Source organism: Chiloscyllium plagiosum, chromosome 1 (genome assembly GCF_004010195.1).
Source record: "Chiloscyllium plagiosum isolate BGI_BamShark_2017 chromosome 1, ASM401019v2, whole genome shotgun sequence".
NCBI lineage: Eukaryota > Metazoa > Chordata > Chondrichthyes > Orectolobiformes > Hemiscylliidae > Chiloscyllium > Chiloscyllium plagiosum.
This window is the reverse complement of record NC_057710.1, coordinates 56,610,417-56,629,637: the sequence shown is the minus strand read 5'-3', so window position 1 is coordinate 56,629,637 and position 19,221 is coordinate 56,610,417. Positions and strand designations below refer to the sequence as shown.

Sequence of the window (19,221 nt, the reverse complement as noted above, 5' to 3'; positions counted from 1 at the left end):
AAAAAGCTTTTGAAAAGTTCTCAACAAATAATGAAAGCTAGAGCAGATGAAAAGGTCAAAACTTGGAATTCTGTTGCTGGAGACAAAGTGCTAGTATTGTAAACCCACTTCTGTGGAACCATTCAAAGGTTCACTGGAATTTCAAATCCAAATAAACTCAATTATGTAAATACTCCAGAGAGGAGAAAAGAAAAATCAGTGAGTTCAGAAACAGTATATTCCTGTTGGAGTAAAAGGCTTATAAGATTAGAGAACAACGGATGAATAAAGAAGAATCATATATTGGATATAGATAAGTTTGGCAGCCAGGTTTGCTTATGCTGCAAGGAATGGTTTAAACTAGATTTGCAGGAGGATGGGATCCTCAATGCCAGAAAGGCAAGTGCGAGGCTCGAAGGAGAGACAATGATCAGAAACAGCTGATGAGACAGGTCAGCCTGGAACACAGCAGGGAGTAAAGAATACCTGTTGGATTATATAAATTGCATTTATTTCAATGCAAGAGGGCTGACAGGCAAGGCCAATGAACATAGGACATGGACAGGTATGTGGGACTGGGATATTATAGCCATTATAGAAACATGGCTAAGGGAGGGGCAGGACTGGTAGCTTAATGTGCTAGTGTACAGGTGTTTCATGCGTGAGGGAGATGGCGGAAGGAGGGGAGAGGGTGTTGCATTTTTGATTAAGGCAAGCAGTAACCAGAGATGTCCATAACTGCTTCAGTTATTTCATGAGAATGGAAGTGAAATTTGAGAAGGATTTCTGGATGAAGCTAAGAAATAAGAAGGGATGGTGACGTTATTGGAATGGTACTATATAGCCCCCAAATAGGCAGGAGGAATAGAGGAACAAATATGCAGGGAGGTTGGGGAGAGTTGTAGGAGCAATAGGGTTGTCATAGTAGGGGATTTTAATTTTCCTAATATAGACTGGGACTGCCAGAGCGTTAAGGGCTTAACGGGGTGGAATTTGTTAAGTGCGTTCAGGAAAGTTTCCTCACGTAGTATACAGAGGTTCCTACTTGGGAAGGGGCAAAACCCGACTTATTCTTGGGAAATAGGGCACAACAGGTGACAAAGGTGACAGTGGGGAAGCACTTTGGAACGAATGACCATTGTTCTATTAATTTTAAAATAATTATGAACAAGGACAAAACTGGTCCACAGGTTCAAGTTCTAAATTGGGGCATGGTGAATTTTGATGGAATTAGACAGGAGCTTGCAGAGGTTGATTGAAGTTTGTTTGTAGGCAACGGGACCTCTGGCAAGTGGGAGACCGTTAAAAGTGAGATAACCAGAGTCAAGGTCTGTATGTTCCTGTGAGGGTGAACCCTGGACGACAAGAGATATTGAGGCTTTGACCAGAAAAAAAAGGAGGCATGGCTCTGGTACAGGCAGCTGGGATCAAGGGAATACCTGGAGGTAAACAGGAGTTTACTGAAGAAAGAAATCAGGAGGGTGAAAGGGGGCACAAAGGTAACCTTGGCTAAGAAGATTAGGGCGAATCCAAAGAGGTACTTTATGAAAAAAAACCCAGAGACAGAATAGAGCCACTCAAGGACCAAAGTGGACATGCATGTGTAGATGGGTGAGGTTCTCAATGAATAGTTCTCCTTTGTGTTTACCATTAAGAAAGACAAGATGACTTGGGAACTTGGGGAAGGTTAGAAGTGATATCTTGGGGTTAGTCGATATCACTGTAGAGGTGGTGTTGTATGTATTAGAATGCATGAAGGTGATTAAGTCTCCTGGTCCTGACAGATACATCCAAGAACACGATGAGGGGCTAGAGAAGAAATTGTGAGGGCACTGGGTGATATTTTTGCATCATCGTTAGCCATGGGTGAGGTCCTAGAAGACTGGAGGGTAGCAAATGTTGTGCCATTATTTAAAAAGGGCTGCAAAGAAAAACTATAGGCCAGCAAGCTTAACATCGGTGGTGGGTAAGTTACATGAGAATATTTTGAGGGATAAGATACGCATGCATTTGGAAAGACAGGGTTTGATTAGGAGTAGTCAGCATGGCTTTAAAAGTGGGAGATCATGATCAAATTTGTTAAGAGTTATTTGAAGAAGTGACCAGGAAGGTTGACGAGAGTAGGGTGGTAGATGAGAGCAGGGCGGTAGACGTAGACTGTATGGATTTCAGTAAGGCCTTTGATAAGGTTCCACACAGTAGGTTGTTCTGGAAGGTTACACCACATGGAATCCAGGGCGAGTTGGCAAATTGGATACAAAATTGACTTGATGGTGAGAAGCAGAGGGTAACAGTGGAAAGATGCTTGTCAGACTGGAAGCCTGCTTATCATCAATATCAATGATCTGGTTGAGAATGTACAAGGCATTATTGTAAGTCTGCTGCATTTTGGACAGTGAGGAGGATTATCAGAAATTGCAGCAAGACCTTGATCAGCTAGGGAAGTGGGCCAAGAAATGGCAATGGAGTTTAATATAGACAAGTGTGAAGTCTTGCGTTTTGGAAAGTCGAATCAAGATATGGGTTTCATGTTGAATGGTAGGGTCCGAAGTAGTGTAGTGGAACAGAGGGATCTTGGAGGTCAGGTTCACAGTTTTCTGAAAGTGCAGTCACAGACAATGCAGTGAAGGAGGCTTTTGGCACACTGGCTTTCATCAGTCAGGGCACTGAGTATAGAAGCTGGGAAGTTATGTTGCAGTTGTACAGGATGTTGATGAGGCTGCAATTGGAGTATAGTGTTCAGTTTGAAGGAGGCTTTTGGCACACTGGCTTTCATCAGTCAGGGCACTATAGAAGCTGGGAAGTTATGTTGCAGTTGTACAGGATGTTGATGAGGCTGCAATTGGAGTATAGTGTTCAGTTTTGGTCACCTTGTTATAGGAAAGATGTTATTCAACTGGAAAGAATACGTTTACAAGGAAGTTGCTAGGACTCAATGGCGTGAGTTATCGGGAGGGGTTGGACAAGCTACGAACATTCTTCTTTAGAGTGTAGGAGACTGAGGGGGATCTTATAGAGGTGTACAAGATCATGAAAGGCATGGATAAGGTGAATGGACTCAGTCTTTTCCCAGGGTTGGGAAGTGAGGACTAGAGGGCATCAGTTTAGGAGGAAAGAATAAAAAGGAACCGGAGAGGCAACTTTTTAAACACAGTGGGTCACACGCATATGGAATGAGATGTCAGTGGAAGTAGATTAATGGGCACATTAACAACATTTAAAAGGCATTTGGACAAATATATGGATAGGAAAGGATTAGAAGTATTTGGACCAAGTCCAGGGAAATGGGATTAGCAGGGACAGACATTTTGGTCGGCATGGACCAGTTTTGTTGAAAGGGCCTGTCTGTGCTGTAGGACTCCATGACAACTGCAATCAACTGAATTTCTTTAAGATAAAGATTGTAGGGACATTCCGAAGAGGGAAATCAGGAAGGCAAAGGGGGATATGAGATTGCCTTAGCATATAAGATTAAGGATAATCCAAAGAGATTCTACAAGTATATTAAGGAGAAAAAGAATAACAGAGAGAGTAGGGCCCCTTAAAGATCAACAAGGTCATCTTGTTTTGGAGCTCTAGAGATGGGAAAGATATTAAATGAATGTTTTGCATCAGTTTTTGCTGTGGAGAGAGAAATAGATACTAGAGAACTCAGGGAAATATATACTGATGTTTTGAAATACAGTTCACATTACATCATGGAAGTGCTATGTAAGGGTGGATAAATCTCCGGAACCTGATCAAGTCTATTCCAGGACGTTGTGGGAAATTAGGAAGGGATTTGTGGGGCCGCTAGCAGAAATACTTATATCATTGATAACCATGGGTGAGATGCTGGAGGATTAGAGGGTGGCTGATGTTGTGCCTTTATTTAAGGAAGGCTGTAAAGAAAAGCCTGGGAACTATCGACCTACGAGTCTGATGTTGCTGGTGGGTAAGTTGTTTTAGGTGATTCTGAAAGATAGGATTTACATGCCTTTGGAGAGACAAACAATGATAATAGGTAGTTAACTTGGTTCTGTGCAAGGGAAATTGTGTCTCATGAACTTGAGTTTTTTTGAGAAGTAAACAAAAGGTTTGATGAGGCAGAGCAGAAGTTGTTGTTTACTTGGACCTCAGTAAAACCTTTGATAACATTCTGCATGGTAGACTAATTAATAAAATTAGATCACATGGGATTCAGGGTAAGCTTGCCAAGTAGATCCAAAATGGAGCTTTACAGCAGGAGACAATGTGGTAATGGAGAGTTCTTTTTTGGATTGGAGGCCTGTGACCAGCGGTGTTCCACAGGGATTAGGACTGGAATCAGTTTTGTTTGCCATTAATATAAATGATTTGGATGAGAATATAGGAAGATGCATGGTTAGTAAGTTTGCAGATGACAAATTAGTGGAACAGTGGAGAGTGAAGAAGATTACCAGTGAAGTGGTTAGCACTGCTGCCTCACAGCGCCAGAGACCCGGGTTCAATTCCCGACTCAGGCGGCTGACTGTGTGGAGTTTGCACATTCTCCCCGTGTCTGTGTGGGTTTCCTCCGGGTGCTCCAGTTTCCTCCCACAATCCAAAAGATGTGCAGGTCAGGTGAATTGGCCATGCTAAATTGCCCGTAGTGTTAGGTAAAAGGGGTAAATGTAGGGGTATGGGTGGGTTGCGCTTCGGCGGGTCAGGGTGGACTTATTGGGCCGAAGAGCCTGTTTCCACACTAAGTAATCTAATCTAATCTAATTACCTAAGATCACAAAGAGATTTTGACCAATTGTGTCAATGTGCTGAGGAGTGGCAGATGGAGTTTAATCTGGATAAATGGGAGGAATTGTATTTTGGTAAAACAAACAAGGGCAGGACTTATACAATTAAAGATACATTCTCAAGTATTGCTGTAAAACAGAGACTTAGGGGTTCAGGTACATAATTCTTTGAAATTTGCGTCACAGTTAGACACAATAGTTAAGGCATTTAGCATGCTTGATTTCATTGCTTAGACCTTTGAGTATAGGAGTCAGGACGTCATGTTGAAGTTGCAGAGGATGTTGGTAAGGCCTCTTCTAGAGTAGTGTGTGGGGTTCTGGTTGCCCTGTTATAAGAAGGATATTATTAAACTGGAGAGGGTTCAAGAAAAGATTTACCAGAAAGTTGCCGGGAATGGAGGGTCAGTTATAAAAATCGGCTGGAGAGGCGTGGACATTTTTCACTGGGGTGTAGGTAGTTGAAAAGTGATAAGATTGATGCTTATAAAATCATGAGGGGTATAGATAAAGTGAATAGCAAAGATCTTTGCCCCAAGATGGGGGAATTCAAACATAGGGGGCATATTTTTAAGTGAGAGGAAAGAATTAAAAAGCACTGAGGGGCAACATTTTTTTTAAACGCACACAGAGCGGTGAGTGTATGAAATGAACTGCCAGGGGAAGTGGTGGATACAGGTACAGTTACAACATCTAAAAGAAATTTGGATAAGTTCAAGAATAAGAAAGGTTCAGAGGGATATGGGCCAAATGCAGGCAGTTGGGACCAGTTTAATACTGGCTGGACTTTATCAATGTAAAACTTGGAATGAAAAATATACCAGCACCTTAACAATTAATGGTGATCATCATGGAACATGTAACTATGCTGGCTATATTGATAATTTGGTATATTCTGTCAAATCGGGGAAAAACATCTCCATCACTTCAACAGACTGATCAATTGTAAATATGATCAGTTATAAATATGATTACAAAGTGAAGGTGACATATTTGGGATACTTTGCAGGACAAGGCTAAGCAGCAGCTCCATAAAAGCAAAAATAAGGGCTTTTTTTGATTTTCCATTCAAAGACAGAATGCAAAAATGTGCAATATATTTGCATGAGTGGATTTTACTGGAAGTGCAGTTAAAATATTCAGCACTTTAGTGGCTCCCTGATTAAAAGGTAAAGTGGCCATAGTCTTAACAGATCATAGGGCTGCTTGCTCATTACAGAAAGATGAAAGATGGTGGTTTAACATGGCGGTCAGCATACCTCAGTCGAGGAGAGAGGTTGTCAAGAAGAGTTTTCATGGCAATCTCAGCCAGTGCGTGAACTGAACCCATGATATTGACAACATTCTGCATCTCCCTGAATAACTTATTAAAGAAAGGCAAAAAATTTGAATGTTGTACTGACTACTGTTACAATTTCACAAAATATCATTTAGACAATGTCTGTTGAAACTGAAACTACAGGGCAGTTCCATGTGTGCTCAGATAGAATCACAAACCGGGCAGGGGAGGGTGGTGGTGGTGGTGCAAGGTGGGGGGTTGGGGGTAGGTTAAGACATTGGGCTGGAGCTGAACAGAATGGGCCAGAGGTGGAGGAAGGAAAAGAACAGAAGGGCAGATTCATGAGGGGCAGAAGAGATCAGACCTCGTCCCCAGGCTGAATCCCCCACTGGCCTAATCCCTCATGCTGGCCTGAACCCTCCAAACTTCTACTGGTCTGCTCTCTCCTGCTGTACTCGTCAGATCTCTCCCACCGAAGAAAGTGAGGTCTGCTGGAGATCAGAGCTGAAAATGCGCAGCAGGTCAGGCAGCATCCAGGGAACAAGAGAATCGACGTTTCGGGCCTAAGCCCTTCTTCAGGAAAGAAGAAGGGCTTATGCCCGAAACGTCGATTCTCCTGTTCCCTGGATGCTGCCTGACCTGCTGCGCTTTTCCAGCAACACATTTTCAGCTCAGATCTCTCCCATCTCCAACTGGTCTTTCCCAATCCCCTAATCCACTTCCCATTCATGGCTGCATCCACTAATGTGCATTCACAGGGGGAACAGCACACATGCTCCTTGGTGTCAGCAAGTACAGCCAGTCAATTTAACTGGCTGTGTGGGTCAGGAACATCAAAGCTGTTACTGTGTTGTTGCAGAAATGGGGAATAATGGCCAGTCAGTTATTATTAACAAAAATTGAATGTGTGGTAACAGAAATATTCGTCACTTCATTTCCACTTGCAGCTTGGACTCCATATTGACAGACTTTGTGCTCTTTTGTCTTTGCTTTCCACTCACGTTATTTCTGCAAAACTCTGTCTGACCTGTCACATCCTCTCCATTTCTGGATGAATGTACACATTTGAATTTAAAGGCTATATGATTTAAGCTTGCAAGTTTGCATATTAGTAATTATAATCTAATGTTGCAAATTGGATTATTAAGTTTGTTTTAATAACATTTTAAATTTGCTTGTTCATTGACAAAACTTGGTGAGAGTTTCTTTTATAGTCAGTCAGACATTAATCACCTTAGTGAACAAATTGGTCACATTTTATATTTGAAGACTTGTGGAACAGTGGGAATTGATTTTCAATGCAGTTCTTCCCATCAGTAATGTGACAATACTTACAATTATACACAGCATCTCAAATGAAACTGTCACTGATTTACACAGGAGGGCAATTCTTGATGTTTTGTAATCAAATGCCTTTAAAATGCCTCCTCATTCTTATATAGCCTAGTTGGGAGAAGCTTCAGATTGACTGTTTACTTTTTATAAGCTTAACTAAATCATTTTTTGACAGCAGTTAATTATTTGAAAATTGTAGTGACAAGGAAAAAAAAAAATCAACAAGCACCTGGAAATCATACCTAATGTGTGCTCAGATGATCTTGACTGCATTCTTGATTGACCTTCGGAAAACTAGAATGCACAATAACAAAGAAATTTTGCATAATTAAAGCAATTACAAAATTCTGTAACAAAAAAAAACAACTATTTTGGTAATTTGGATGGAGGAAAAACTTGAGTGCCAACAATTCACTTTTTAATTATTACGTAAAGCATGTTCATCGTCAAGAAATATGCCTAAGGAATGAAACCGATATTAACTGGATAGTTTAAGGAAGGAATCAACAAATCTCAACAACAGTAAATGTAAACCGACAAGCGTTCTGGCATTAAATAGCCAACAAAAATGCTCAAATTTCATTAAAAGCATGTAATGAAAGATTTAGTTATATAAACAATTAGTCTATCCATCAATATTAGTTTTACAATTAGCAACAACTATCCTATCTCTAATTAGCATCAATTATGACTTGAGGGAGGAATTGGTGGCAGCTGTTTCCCCATACATTTGTAGCATTTGTCTTCCTAAGTGGTAGAAGTCACAGGTTTAGAAAGTGCTGTCAATTGAGCCTTCGTGAGTTACTGCAGTGCATCTTGTACATGGTATAAATTGTAGCTACAGTGTGTCTGAGGTGACCAGAGTCAATGTTGAAGGTAGTGAATGGGGTACAAAGCAAGTGGGCTGCTTTGCATTGGATGGTGATGATCTTCTTGAAGTTTTTGCTGGAGCTGCACTAACCATGCAAGTGGACAGTCATAGCATCAGAGGAGAGAAAAGGCCTTTCAGCCCATTGAGCCTGTACAGCCAATCCGACTTGCTAGCACTCTGCTCATGGCCTCGAATGTCATGACATTTCAAGTGCTCATCCAAGTACTTTTAAAATAGTTGTGAAGTTACCTTCCTCAACTACCCTCCCAGGCACTGCAGTCCAATTCCTCACCATCTTCTCAGTGACAAAATGTTTCCTCAAATTCCCCCTGAACCTCCTGGCCTTCACCTTAAAATTATGCCCCCTTGTTACTGACCATTCATTAAGGAGAACAGTTGCTTTCTCTCACCCTGTCCATGCTCCTCAATCTTATACCTTTGTGTGTCCAGACCCCCTCAAACTCATTGCTCCAAAAGAAAACCCCAAGCTTTCTTTGCAGTGAAGATATTCCATCAGAGGCAAAAACTTGGTGAATTTCCTCTGTACCCCCTCCAGTACAATCTTTCTTCTTATGGTGTGGTGTCCAGAGCTGCATACATTACTCAAGCTGTGGCCTAAGCAAAGTTCTGTACAGCTCCAAAATAACCTCCCTCTTCTTGTAATCTATGCCTTGACTGATCAAGGCATATGTCCCATCTACCTTCTTAACAAACCTATTAACCCGCCATGCTGCCTTCAAGGATCTATGGCCAAGTACGCCAAAATCTCTGTTCCTCTCAGCTTCTTACTGTCCTGCCAGACTTTTCTATCACCTCCTAACTTGCACCTTGAGGTTGGATTTGCTTCAAGGAGTAAGGAAAGGAGTTATGTGCTGCAGAAATCTTAATCTCTGGCTGCTCTTGTACTTTGTTTTATGACTGGTGCTGCCAGTTTTTGATAACTATACAATAAAAGAAATACAGAGGAATCAATTTAATTCAGAATAGGAGATTTTGCCTACTCAACGGTGTTGTCATGAAACAATTAAAACTCATCATTTTCGATATATCAAATTTAGGTCAAATTTCACAGAAAGAAACTAAAGGATAGTGATTTGTCTTGGGCAGTGGCAACGGGTAGAGTAGAAATGGTGATCTGTTATCAGTTCACAGCTTGATAGTCAATTCTATTAATGATAATAAAATGGAAGTTGCACTATACCGGAGGGATTTTCTGCCCCAAATATTTAATAGGAATAGAGACAAATTCTGCTGAAGGAACAGATGTAATGTAAAACGAAAGGCAGGAAAAAAATTGAGTGCACCAAAGGATTATTACAGAAAGTAAAAGTTCATGATGTAGAGGGAAAATGTCTGAGCATGGATAGAAGATTGTCTTGGAAGAATGGCTGGCTAGCAGAAAGCAGAGAACATGCATCAATGCAACTTTGGATGACTGGCAGGATGTCACAAGTGGAGTCCTGTTCGGATCTGTACTAGGGCCTCAAGTTTTTCCAATTTACAATGATGTAGGTGAGAGGAGACGACACAAAGATAGGTAGGAAATTTTGACCTATGAGAGGAATTGATTATAAAAGAAAAAAATGTTATACTTCAGTTACACAGATCAGTCATAGACCATATAGAGTCACAGAGTTGTACAGCATGGAAACAGACTCTTCGGTCCAACTCATCCATGCCGACCAGATATCATAAATTAATCGAGTCACATTTGCCAGCATTTGGCCCATATCCTTCTAAACCTTTCCTATTCATATATACATCCAGATGCCTTTTAAATGTTGTAATTTTACTAGTCTCTACCACTTCCTCTGATGCCTCATTCCAAACTTGCACCACCCTGTGTGGAAAAAACTGCCCTTTAGGTCCCTTTTAAATCTTTCTCCTCTCACCTTATGCCTATGTCCTCTAGTTTAGGACTCCGTTACCCTGGGGAAAATACCTTGTCTATTCAACCTATCCATGCCCCTCATGATTTAAAATGCCTCTATATAGTCATCCCTCAGCTTCCAATGCTCAAGAGAAAACAGCCCCAGCCTGTTCAGCCTCTCTCTATAGCTCAAACCCTCCAACCCTAGCAACATCCTTGTAAATCTTTTCTGAACCATTTCAAGTTTCACAACATCTTTCCAATAGCAGGGAGACTAGAATTGAATGCAGTGTTCCAAAAGTGGTCTAACCAATGTCTTGTATAGCCACAACATGACCTCCCAACTTTACTCCATGCATTGGCCAACAAAGGCAAGTGTACCAGACGCCTTCAACACTACCTTGTCCATCTGTGACTCTACCTTCAAGACACGAGGAACATGCATCCCAAGGTCTCTTTGTTTAGCAAACCTCCCCAGGACCTTACCATTAAGTGTGTGATTCCTGCCCTGATTTGCCCCACCAATATGCAACACCTCATAGTTATCTAAATTAAATGTCAACTGCCATTCCTCAGTGCATTAGCCCATATGATCAAGATCCTATTTACTCTGAGATAACCTTCTTCACTGTTCACCACACTACCAATTTTGATGTTATCTGCAAACTTACTAACCAGACCTCCTGTATTCACATCCCAATAATTGATAAAAATGACAAAATGCAGTAGCACCGATCCTTATGGCACACCACTTGTGGCCTCCTGTCCGAAGAGCAAACCTCCACGACCACCGTCTGTCTGTCTCCTACCTTCAAGCATCTTGAATATAGTAAGCAGTCTGGTCACCTTACATTTTGATTTCACTTTCATAAATTCAGGCTGCCTTTGTCTAATCCTGTTAATGCTTTCCAAGTGTGCTGTTATCATGTATTTTACAACAGACTCTAGTTATTTGCTCCATGTTAGGATAATTGATCAGTGATTCGCTGTTTTCCCTCACTTTCTTTTTTTAAATTAAGAAGTACATTTGCCACCTACAATCTGTATGAACTGAGTCAATGGAATTTTGAAAGGTGACCACCAATGCAGTCAACATTTCCAGGGCCACTTCCTCTACTACTCTGGGATGAAGATTGTCAGCCCGTCAGGATTTGTCAGCCTTTAACCCCAATTTCTCTAGAATCATTTGCAATGAGGCTAATACAGTTAATATGTGAATGTTTATTTCCTTATAAATCAAGGCATTTGATGAGGCAGCAGCTCAGTAAATAATTGGAGACTGATAAAAACTGATCAATAAGTATATTTTTGCCACCATAGCTTGAAAACTGCAGTAAAGGTCTGAGTGTGGAACACATACTTCTTTATTCACTTGCTTCCTTGCATCACAGTCACTTTGATTCTGTCTCAGTCTTGCCCGAGATGACTGCTCTTCTTGCATAGAATTTCCTTTCCTATGAGGAAAGAATGTGTTAGTATTTTAAAATACTTTCTAAACAAAAACAGAAGCACCAACTTGTGGCTCAGCAGTTAGCACTGCTGTCTCACAGCTCAGGGATGGGGGTTTGAATCTGGTCTTGGGTGATTGTGTGTGGAATTTGCACGTTATCCCAGTCTCTACATGTGTTTCCTCCAGTTGCTCTGGTCTCCTCCCACAGTCCAAACATGTGCAGGTTAAATGACTGAGTCGTGGTAAATGCAGGGTTCCAGGGATAGGGTGGAGGCTGGGTCTGGGTGGTAAGCTTTTCAGTGAACCAAATAGCCTCTTTCCACACATAGGGATTCCTATGATATTATCTTCCAAGTATGAAGCATTTATTTGTTTTGGCATTAAATAAGAAAGCATTCAGAGGAACTCAAATTGTTTTCGGTGCCTTCAAATATGATCAAAAGTTAAATGACACCAGGTTATCGTCCAACATGTTCCTTTGAAGTCACAAGCTTTCAGAGCGCTGCTCCTTCGTCAAGTGAAAGCTTGTGATTTCAAATAGACTTGTTGTACTATAACCTTGAGTCGTGTGATGTCTGGTGGTGTGATCTGGTCCACCTCAGTCCAACACCAGCACCTCATATCATAGCCTTCAAATATGGAGCTTCCTGCCTCCTCCAGTCTGCCCTTTATCCTTCAAACAAAAAAAATTTAAAAATTAAGGTTGGCATTCTACACCTACAATATTTTGCACCAATTCATTTTCACCTTTTTTAATTTTGAAAAAAAAGAATTTTTCGTAATCCATCTTAGCTTCTAAACTGAGAGACAGAATAAAACAAGACAGGAAGCAAAGATAAGATGAATGAGAGAAAATGGAAAGAACAAACGAAGGTGTAGGGGAGAGAAAAAGGGATAACCTTAATGACTGACCTAGTTGTAGCTAGTGTTGGCTCTTCTTTCCAACCTTTCGCCAGCCACACAGCCCTTACTCCAAGAATGAGGAAGGCACAGCGTAAAATTACATAATGGCACATGGATATAAATGAATATTGCTCTTCTGAATCCCTTCTTTTTTCTTTCGGAGTATTTTCGGCTTCTGGAGCTTCCACACTGCCTGTACTGTTAGGCCGGCTACTTGTGCCTGAGTATTCATATACGGTTTCATTTTCATGGTGACAAGCAGCCTTTCGGGCTAGGAAACACTCTAAAACCTCTGTCAGATTGGGAAAAAAGAATTAACATTGTAATACTTAGAAATTGTTTTTATATTTTATGTTTTCCTCCATATTAAATCACTATATAATAATCATTTAAATTTTAAATGCAGATTTTACATTATAAGTTTCAGGAGTTTCTGCATTAACAAATACATATTCTGACTAACGATTACAGCTTATTTATCAAGAAATGTCCTGATTATAATCACAATAAGGAAATAAAATGCTTTGATGATTTTAAGGAACATTACGGAAGGATGGATTTTTGTAAAGTTTGCTACACCTATTGTAGACATTCATTTTCACATATGGGTTAATAATTACAGACTTTCTGAAAGGTAAATTGAAAAGTTATAAAGCTGGCAAATAAAATTATATCTCAGTATACACACTGCTTATCTTTGGGAAGTCCTCAGTGTCCAACAGTACAATCTCTCTTTCCATGTTGTACTGTGGTTCCTCTGATTGTCTAACATTCACGGTTTGCTCAGTGGTACTACAGCTTTCTCTCGGTTCATCTTCAACATTATCGGAGACATCTGAAAGCTAAAAATTAATAGTGTACTTAACATACTGAACAATTATTGTTTTCAAATGCAGTACATTTAATGGTTATTTTTAATTAATTTTTATATTCCCTGCTTAACCTTTGAGCATGTTGCTTTCCAATAGAGGTTGGAACACTAGAAAATCCCTTAAGCCATTTTATTATGACATCCAAGGCTTCAATCCTACAAGAACAAATTGGGCAGCATTGTAGAGTGTTGATGACATCACAGAATTACAACAGGATATTGACACACAAGATGAATGGGCAAAGCTGTGGCAGATGGATTTTCATATGCGCAAGTGTGAGGTCATCCATTTCAGACTGAAGGAGGAGAGATTGGGGTTTTTTTAAGAAGGCACAAAGTTAAATGCAGTGAATGTTAGAGGTTCAGGTGCATACATCTTTAAAATGCCATAACAGGTGCAGAAAATAATCAGGACAACTAATGGAATACTGGTCTTCATATCCAAAAGGCTGGAAGATGGGATGCAGAAATTATGTTACAATTACACAAAATGCTAGTTAGGCCTCACTTAGAGTAGAGCACTGAGTGTAGATCTGGGCACCACACCTTAGGAAGTCCTGGAGGGAATTCAGTGCAGGTTGATACCTGGGATTATACCTGGACTTCAGGAGTTAAGTTACAAGGGGGAGATTAGAAAAATTAGGTCTTTATTCTATATAATTTAGAGTTAACAGGTGATCTAATCAAGGTCTTCAGGATATTAACAGGGAAAGACAGAGTAGGTACTATATTTCCACTGGTTGATGATTCTAGGACCAGGGACATAGTCTAAGAATTAGGGCTAGACCATTCAGGAGACATGTGAGAAATGACTTCTACATGCAAAGAGTAGCGAACATGCAAAGGTTTGGAACTCTTTTCCTCAAACAGCAGCCAATGCTAACTCAATTGTTAAATTTAAATCTGAGACAGACAAATTTATATTAAGTCAGGGTATCAATAGATTTACGCCCAAGGCAGAAAGATGGCAGAAGGCCACAGATCAGCGATGATCTTACTGAATGGAGGAGCAGGCTCAACGGGCTGAATGGCCTACTCCTATTCCTATGTGGACATCAGTGGCTAGGTCAGCATTCATTGCTCATTCTTGACTGCCCTGAAGGTGATGGTGGCAGAGCAAAAAAAGTAGAATGGTTCAAAACTGATTAGAAGGAAGTGACAAGGAATCAGGACCAGATAGAATGCATCCAAGAATGGTGAAAGACTTAAAAGCAGAAATTACAGGGGCCCTGGCCAGAATCTTTCAGTCTACTCTAGACTGAGAAGAGGTGTCAGAAGGCTGGAGAATTGCAGATATTGAATCCTGGTTCAAAAACAAGTACATTTAATTGTTATTTTTCATTAATTTTTATATTCCCTGCTTAACCTTTGAGCATGTTGCTTTTCAATAGAGGTTGGAACACTAGATTGCCTGATCCCTTGAAGCCATCTTATTATGACATCCAAGGCTTCAATCCTACAACAACAAATTGGGCAGCATTGTAGAGCGTTGATGACATCACAGAATTACAACAAGGATAAATTCAGTAATTACAGACCAGTCAGTTTAATTCAGTGCAGGGGAAGCTTCTAGAAACAATTATTCAGGATAGACTTGATTGATTTATTGTCACGAGATCCAATGAAAAGTGGCACGGTGGCACAGTGATTAGCACTAGTGCATCACAGCGCCAGAGACCCGGGTTCAATTCCCGTCTCAGGCGACTGTCTGTGTGGAGTTTGCACATTCTCCCAGTGTCTGCGTGGGTTTCCTCCCACAGTCCAAAAATGTGCAGGTAGGTGAATTTGCCATGCTAAATTGCCCAGTGTTAGGTGCAGGGGAATGGGTCTGGGTGGGTGCGCTTCGGCGGGTCGGTGTGGATTTGTTGTGCCGAAGGGCCTGTTTCCACACGGTAAAGTAATCTAAATCTAATCTAAAAAAAATTGTTTTGTTTACTCTACAGGCAGATTACACCATACAAAAGTTGCAGAACAGAATGCAGAATACTGTGATACAATGCAGAGAAGGTGCAAAGAGAGAGATCAGAATTGGCATCCGAGAGGACCATTCACGAATCTGGTTATAGTGGGGAAGAAGCTGTTCCTGAATAGAGTTGTACGTGTATTCAACTTTTGAATACACGTGAGGGTGGACGTAGAGACATTGAGCTTTTTTGGCCCTTGTGTTGACATGGGTGGACCAGGACAGATTGCTGGTGATCATCATTCCCAGGAACTTGACGATGTGGACCATCTCCACGTCAGCACCATTGATGCAGGGGTGTGCCCTCCACTCCACTTCCTGAAGCCAATGATCAGTTCCTTCATTTTGCTGAAGTTGGAAAAAATTTTCTCTTCATACCATGCCACTATGCGCTTAATCTCTTTCCTGTATTCCATCTCATCATTGTTTGAGATCTGACCTAAATGGTGGTGTCAGCAAACTTGTACATGGGGTTGGGTGAAATTTGACCACACAGTCGTTAGTTTATATGGAATATAGTAAGGGGCTGAGTATGCAGTTTAATGTGCACCAATGTTGAGGATTATAGTAGAGAAGGTGTTGTGATGTATTCTGACTGATTGCGGTCTATGGTTCAGCGAGTCGAAGATCCAATTACAGAGGGGGCAGCTGAGACCCACGCCTCAGTTTCGAGATGAGTTTGTTTCAAATTATGGTGTTGAAGGCAGAATTGTGGTCAATAAGGAGGAGTCTAACATAGGTATCCTTGTTATCAAGATGGTCCGGGGATGAGTGAAGGGTAAGGGAGATGATGTTCGCTGTGGACCTTTTGTGCCTGTAGGTGAATTACAAAGGATCAAGGCAATTTGGTAAACTAGGGTTGATGCGAGCCATGACTAACCTCTCGAAGCACTTCATAATTCTAGAAATCAGAGCAACTGGGCAATACTCATTGAGGCACTCTGCATAATTTTCCTTTTACTTAGTACAGACATTGGATAATGTGGGCTGATCAGCAGCAGCCAGAATGGATTACTAAAGGGGAAATCTTCTTTTACTCACTTGCTGGATTTTTTGTTTTGAAAAGGTCAGTGAGGATAATGTTGTTGATGAGGTGTACATGGACTTTCAAAAGGCACTTGACACATTGCCATGCAACAGTTCTGTGAGAAAGGTAGTATCTCGTTGAATAAAAGAGACAGTAGCAACATGGACACCGAGCAATTGGAAAAAGCTGCAGTTGACAGATATTTTTCAAAGTGAAAGAGTAACGGAGTTATCTCAAGGTCAGCATTTGAACCTTTTCTTTTCCTGATATACATTCATGTTCTAGACCTTGATGTGCAGGGGACAAATTTAAAAGTTTACAGAGGATATTAAAATTGTAAACTGCAAGGACAGTGTAGAACTCAAAAGGATAGACCAGTTGGTAAAGCAGGCAGATAGGTGGTACATTTGAAGTTCAATGCAGATAAGTGCAAGGTGATGCATTTTGGAATGAAGAACATGGAAAGACAACACAAATTCAGGATACAATATTTACTGGGGTAGAGGTGCAGAGGGAGCTGGGTATATATGTGCATAGTTTACTGAAGGTGGCAGGAGAGGTCAAGAAAGCAGTTAAAGTTTGTAGTATCCTAAGTTTTATTAATCAAGCACAGCATGAGAGAGAGGAGGTTATGTTGAACTTTTCCAAGACACTTGTTATACATCAGCTGGACTACTGAGCACAGTTCTGAGCTCCACACCACAGGAAGGATTGATGAGAGTGCAGAAGAGATTTACAAGAATGATGAGAAACTTCAGTAAGCACGACAGATTGGAGAGATTGGGTTTGGAGAGAAGGTGGTTTATCATTTGCCGAGAGGTGCGAGGAAGGAGTGAAGGACTTCTGGGAAGGTGAGTCTAATGGTTTATAAATGGAAATGTGTTGCTGGAAAAGCGCAGCAGGTCAGGCAGCATCTAGGGAACAGGAGAATCGACGTTTCGGGCATTAGCCCTTCTTCAGGGGGGCGAATGCCCAAAACGTCGATTCTCCTGTTCCCTAGATGCTGCCTGACCTGCTGCGCTTTTCCAGCAACACATTTCCATCTCTGATCTCCAGCATCTGCAGACCTCACTTTCTCCCTAATGGTTTATAACACTTACTTCAGGCGTCAGGGCCTCCATTTGCCGAGAAGTGCGAGGGAGGAGCAAAGGACTTCTGGGAAGGTTTTAAATGGGTGAGATCTAAACCAGAGACCCTACACCGTAGGGCCTCCCTCCCACCCACCTCCTCTAACCTTACTAAGAATCTGTAAACGAGGTAAGTTTTCAGGTTTTTTTTCTTCTCTTCCTTTGTTTAGTTCTGTGTGGGCTTTCAAAATAGTGGGATATGGATGTTAGGGCAGTTGCTTGTTCCTCCTGCAGAATGTGGCAGGTGAGAGGCACTTCGCATGTCTCTGTCGACTACATCAGCGAGAAGCGCACCCAACTCCAGCTCCTTGAAAACAGAGTTAGGGAACTGGAGCTGGATGAAGTACGGATCATTCGGGAGGCTGAGGGGGAAATTGAGAGGATGTACAGGGAGGTGGTCACTCCTCAGATACAGAATAAGGACAGCTGGGTTACAATCAGGGGGAGGAAAGGGAACCGACGGTCAGAGCAGGGATCCCCTGTGGCCGTTTCCCTCAGCAATAAGTGTATCGTTTTGGATACTGCTGGTAGGGACAGCCTACCAGGGGCAAGCCATAGTTGTCAGGTCTCTGGCACTGAGCCTGGCACTATGGCTCAGAAGGGAAGAGGGGGGGAAAATAGAAAAGCGCTAGTGGTAGGGGACTCAATAGTTAGACGGATTGACAGCAGATTTTGTGGTCAGGAACGGAACTCCCAGGAGGTATGTTGCCTCCCTGGTGACAGGGTCCGGGATGTCGCCGATTGGGTTTACAAGATTCTGAAGGGGGAGGGTGAGCAGCCAGACATCGTGGTACATATTGGCACCAATGATATAGCCAGGAAAGGGATTGAGGATCTGAAAAGTGACTACAGAGAGTTAGGTTGGAAGCTGAAGAGCAGGACGAGTAGAGTAGTGATCTCAGGTTTGCTTACCGGTGCCACGAGATAGTGAGATGAGGAACAGTCAGTGAATGCAGCTTAACGCGTGGCTGCAAGGCTGGTGCAGGAGGGAGGGCTTCAGATACCTAGACCATTGGGATACCTTCTGGGGAAGGTGGGACCTGTACATGAAGGACTGGTTGCACCTTAACTGGAGGGGTACAAATGTCCTGGGTGGGAGATTTGCTCGTGTGATTCAGGAGGGTTTAAATTAGTTTGGCAGGGGGGTGGGAATCAGAGCCACATGTCTGAGAGGGGGACAGTTGCAGACAGGACACATAGATTGAATATATCCTGTCAATCAGGAAGGTTTCTCACATGATGAAACATAGGGATCGGTTAAAGTGTGTCTGCTTTAATGCAAGGAGTGTCCAGAATAAGAGTGACAAACTTAGAGCATGGATCAGTACTTGGGGCTACGATGTTGTGGCCATAATGGAGATGTGGGTTTCACAGGGACAGGACTGGTTGCTTGATGTTCCAGGGTTTAGAACATTTAAAAAGAACAGAGAGGGTGGAAAAGAGGAGGGGGTGTAGCATTGCTAATTAGAGAGCGCATCATAGCTACAGAAACGAAGGTTGTTGAGGAAGGTTTGTCTACAGAGTCAGTACGGGTAAAAGTTAGGAACAGCAAGGGAACAGCCACCGCATTGGGGGTTTTCTACAGACCACCTAATAGCAGTAGAGAGATTGAAGATCTCATAGGCAGGCAGATTCTGGAAAAAGGCAAAAGTAGCAGGGTTGTTGTTATGGGTGACTTCAACTTTCCCAATATTGACTGGAACCTCCTTAGTGCAGATGGTTTGGATGGAGCTGTTTTTGTCAGGTGTGTTCAGGAGGGTTTCCTTACTCAGTATGTAGACAGACCGACGAGGGGAGAGGC

General features: G+C 41.8%; 1 protein-coding gene across 3 annotated transcripts in view; it reads right to left on the bottom strand.

The window, feature by feature from the left end:
* Positions 1–19,221, bottom strand: part of LOC122548398 (probable E3 ubiquitin-protein ligase HERC1) — a 349,687-nt gene that overhangs the window by 207,826 nt on the left and 122,640 nt on the right. For all 3 annotated transcript variants that reach the window (XM_043687001.1, XM_043686981.1, XM_043686991.1), the window contains exons 22-25: positions 13,121–13,274; positions 12,442–12,724; positions 11,440–11,533; positions 7,581–7,632 (exon numbers count right to left, since the gene is read on the bottom strand). In XM_043687001.1, the coding sequence (XP_043542936.1) occupies positions 7,581–7,632; positions 11,440–11,533; positions 12,442–12,724; positions 13,121–13,274 (583 nt within the window). The remainder of the gene's footprint in view (positions 1–7,580; positions 7,633–11,439; positions 11,534–12,441; positions 12,725–13,120; positions 13,275–19,221) is intronic.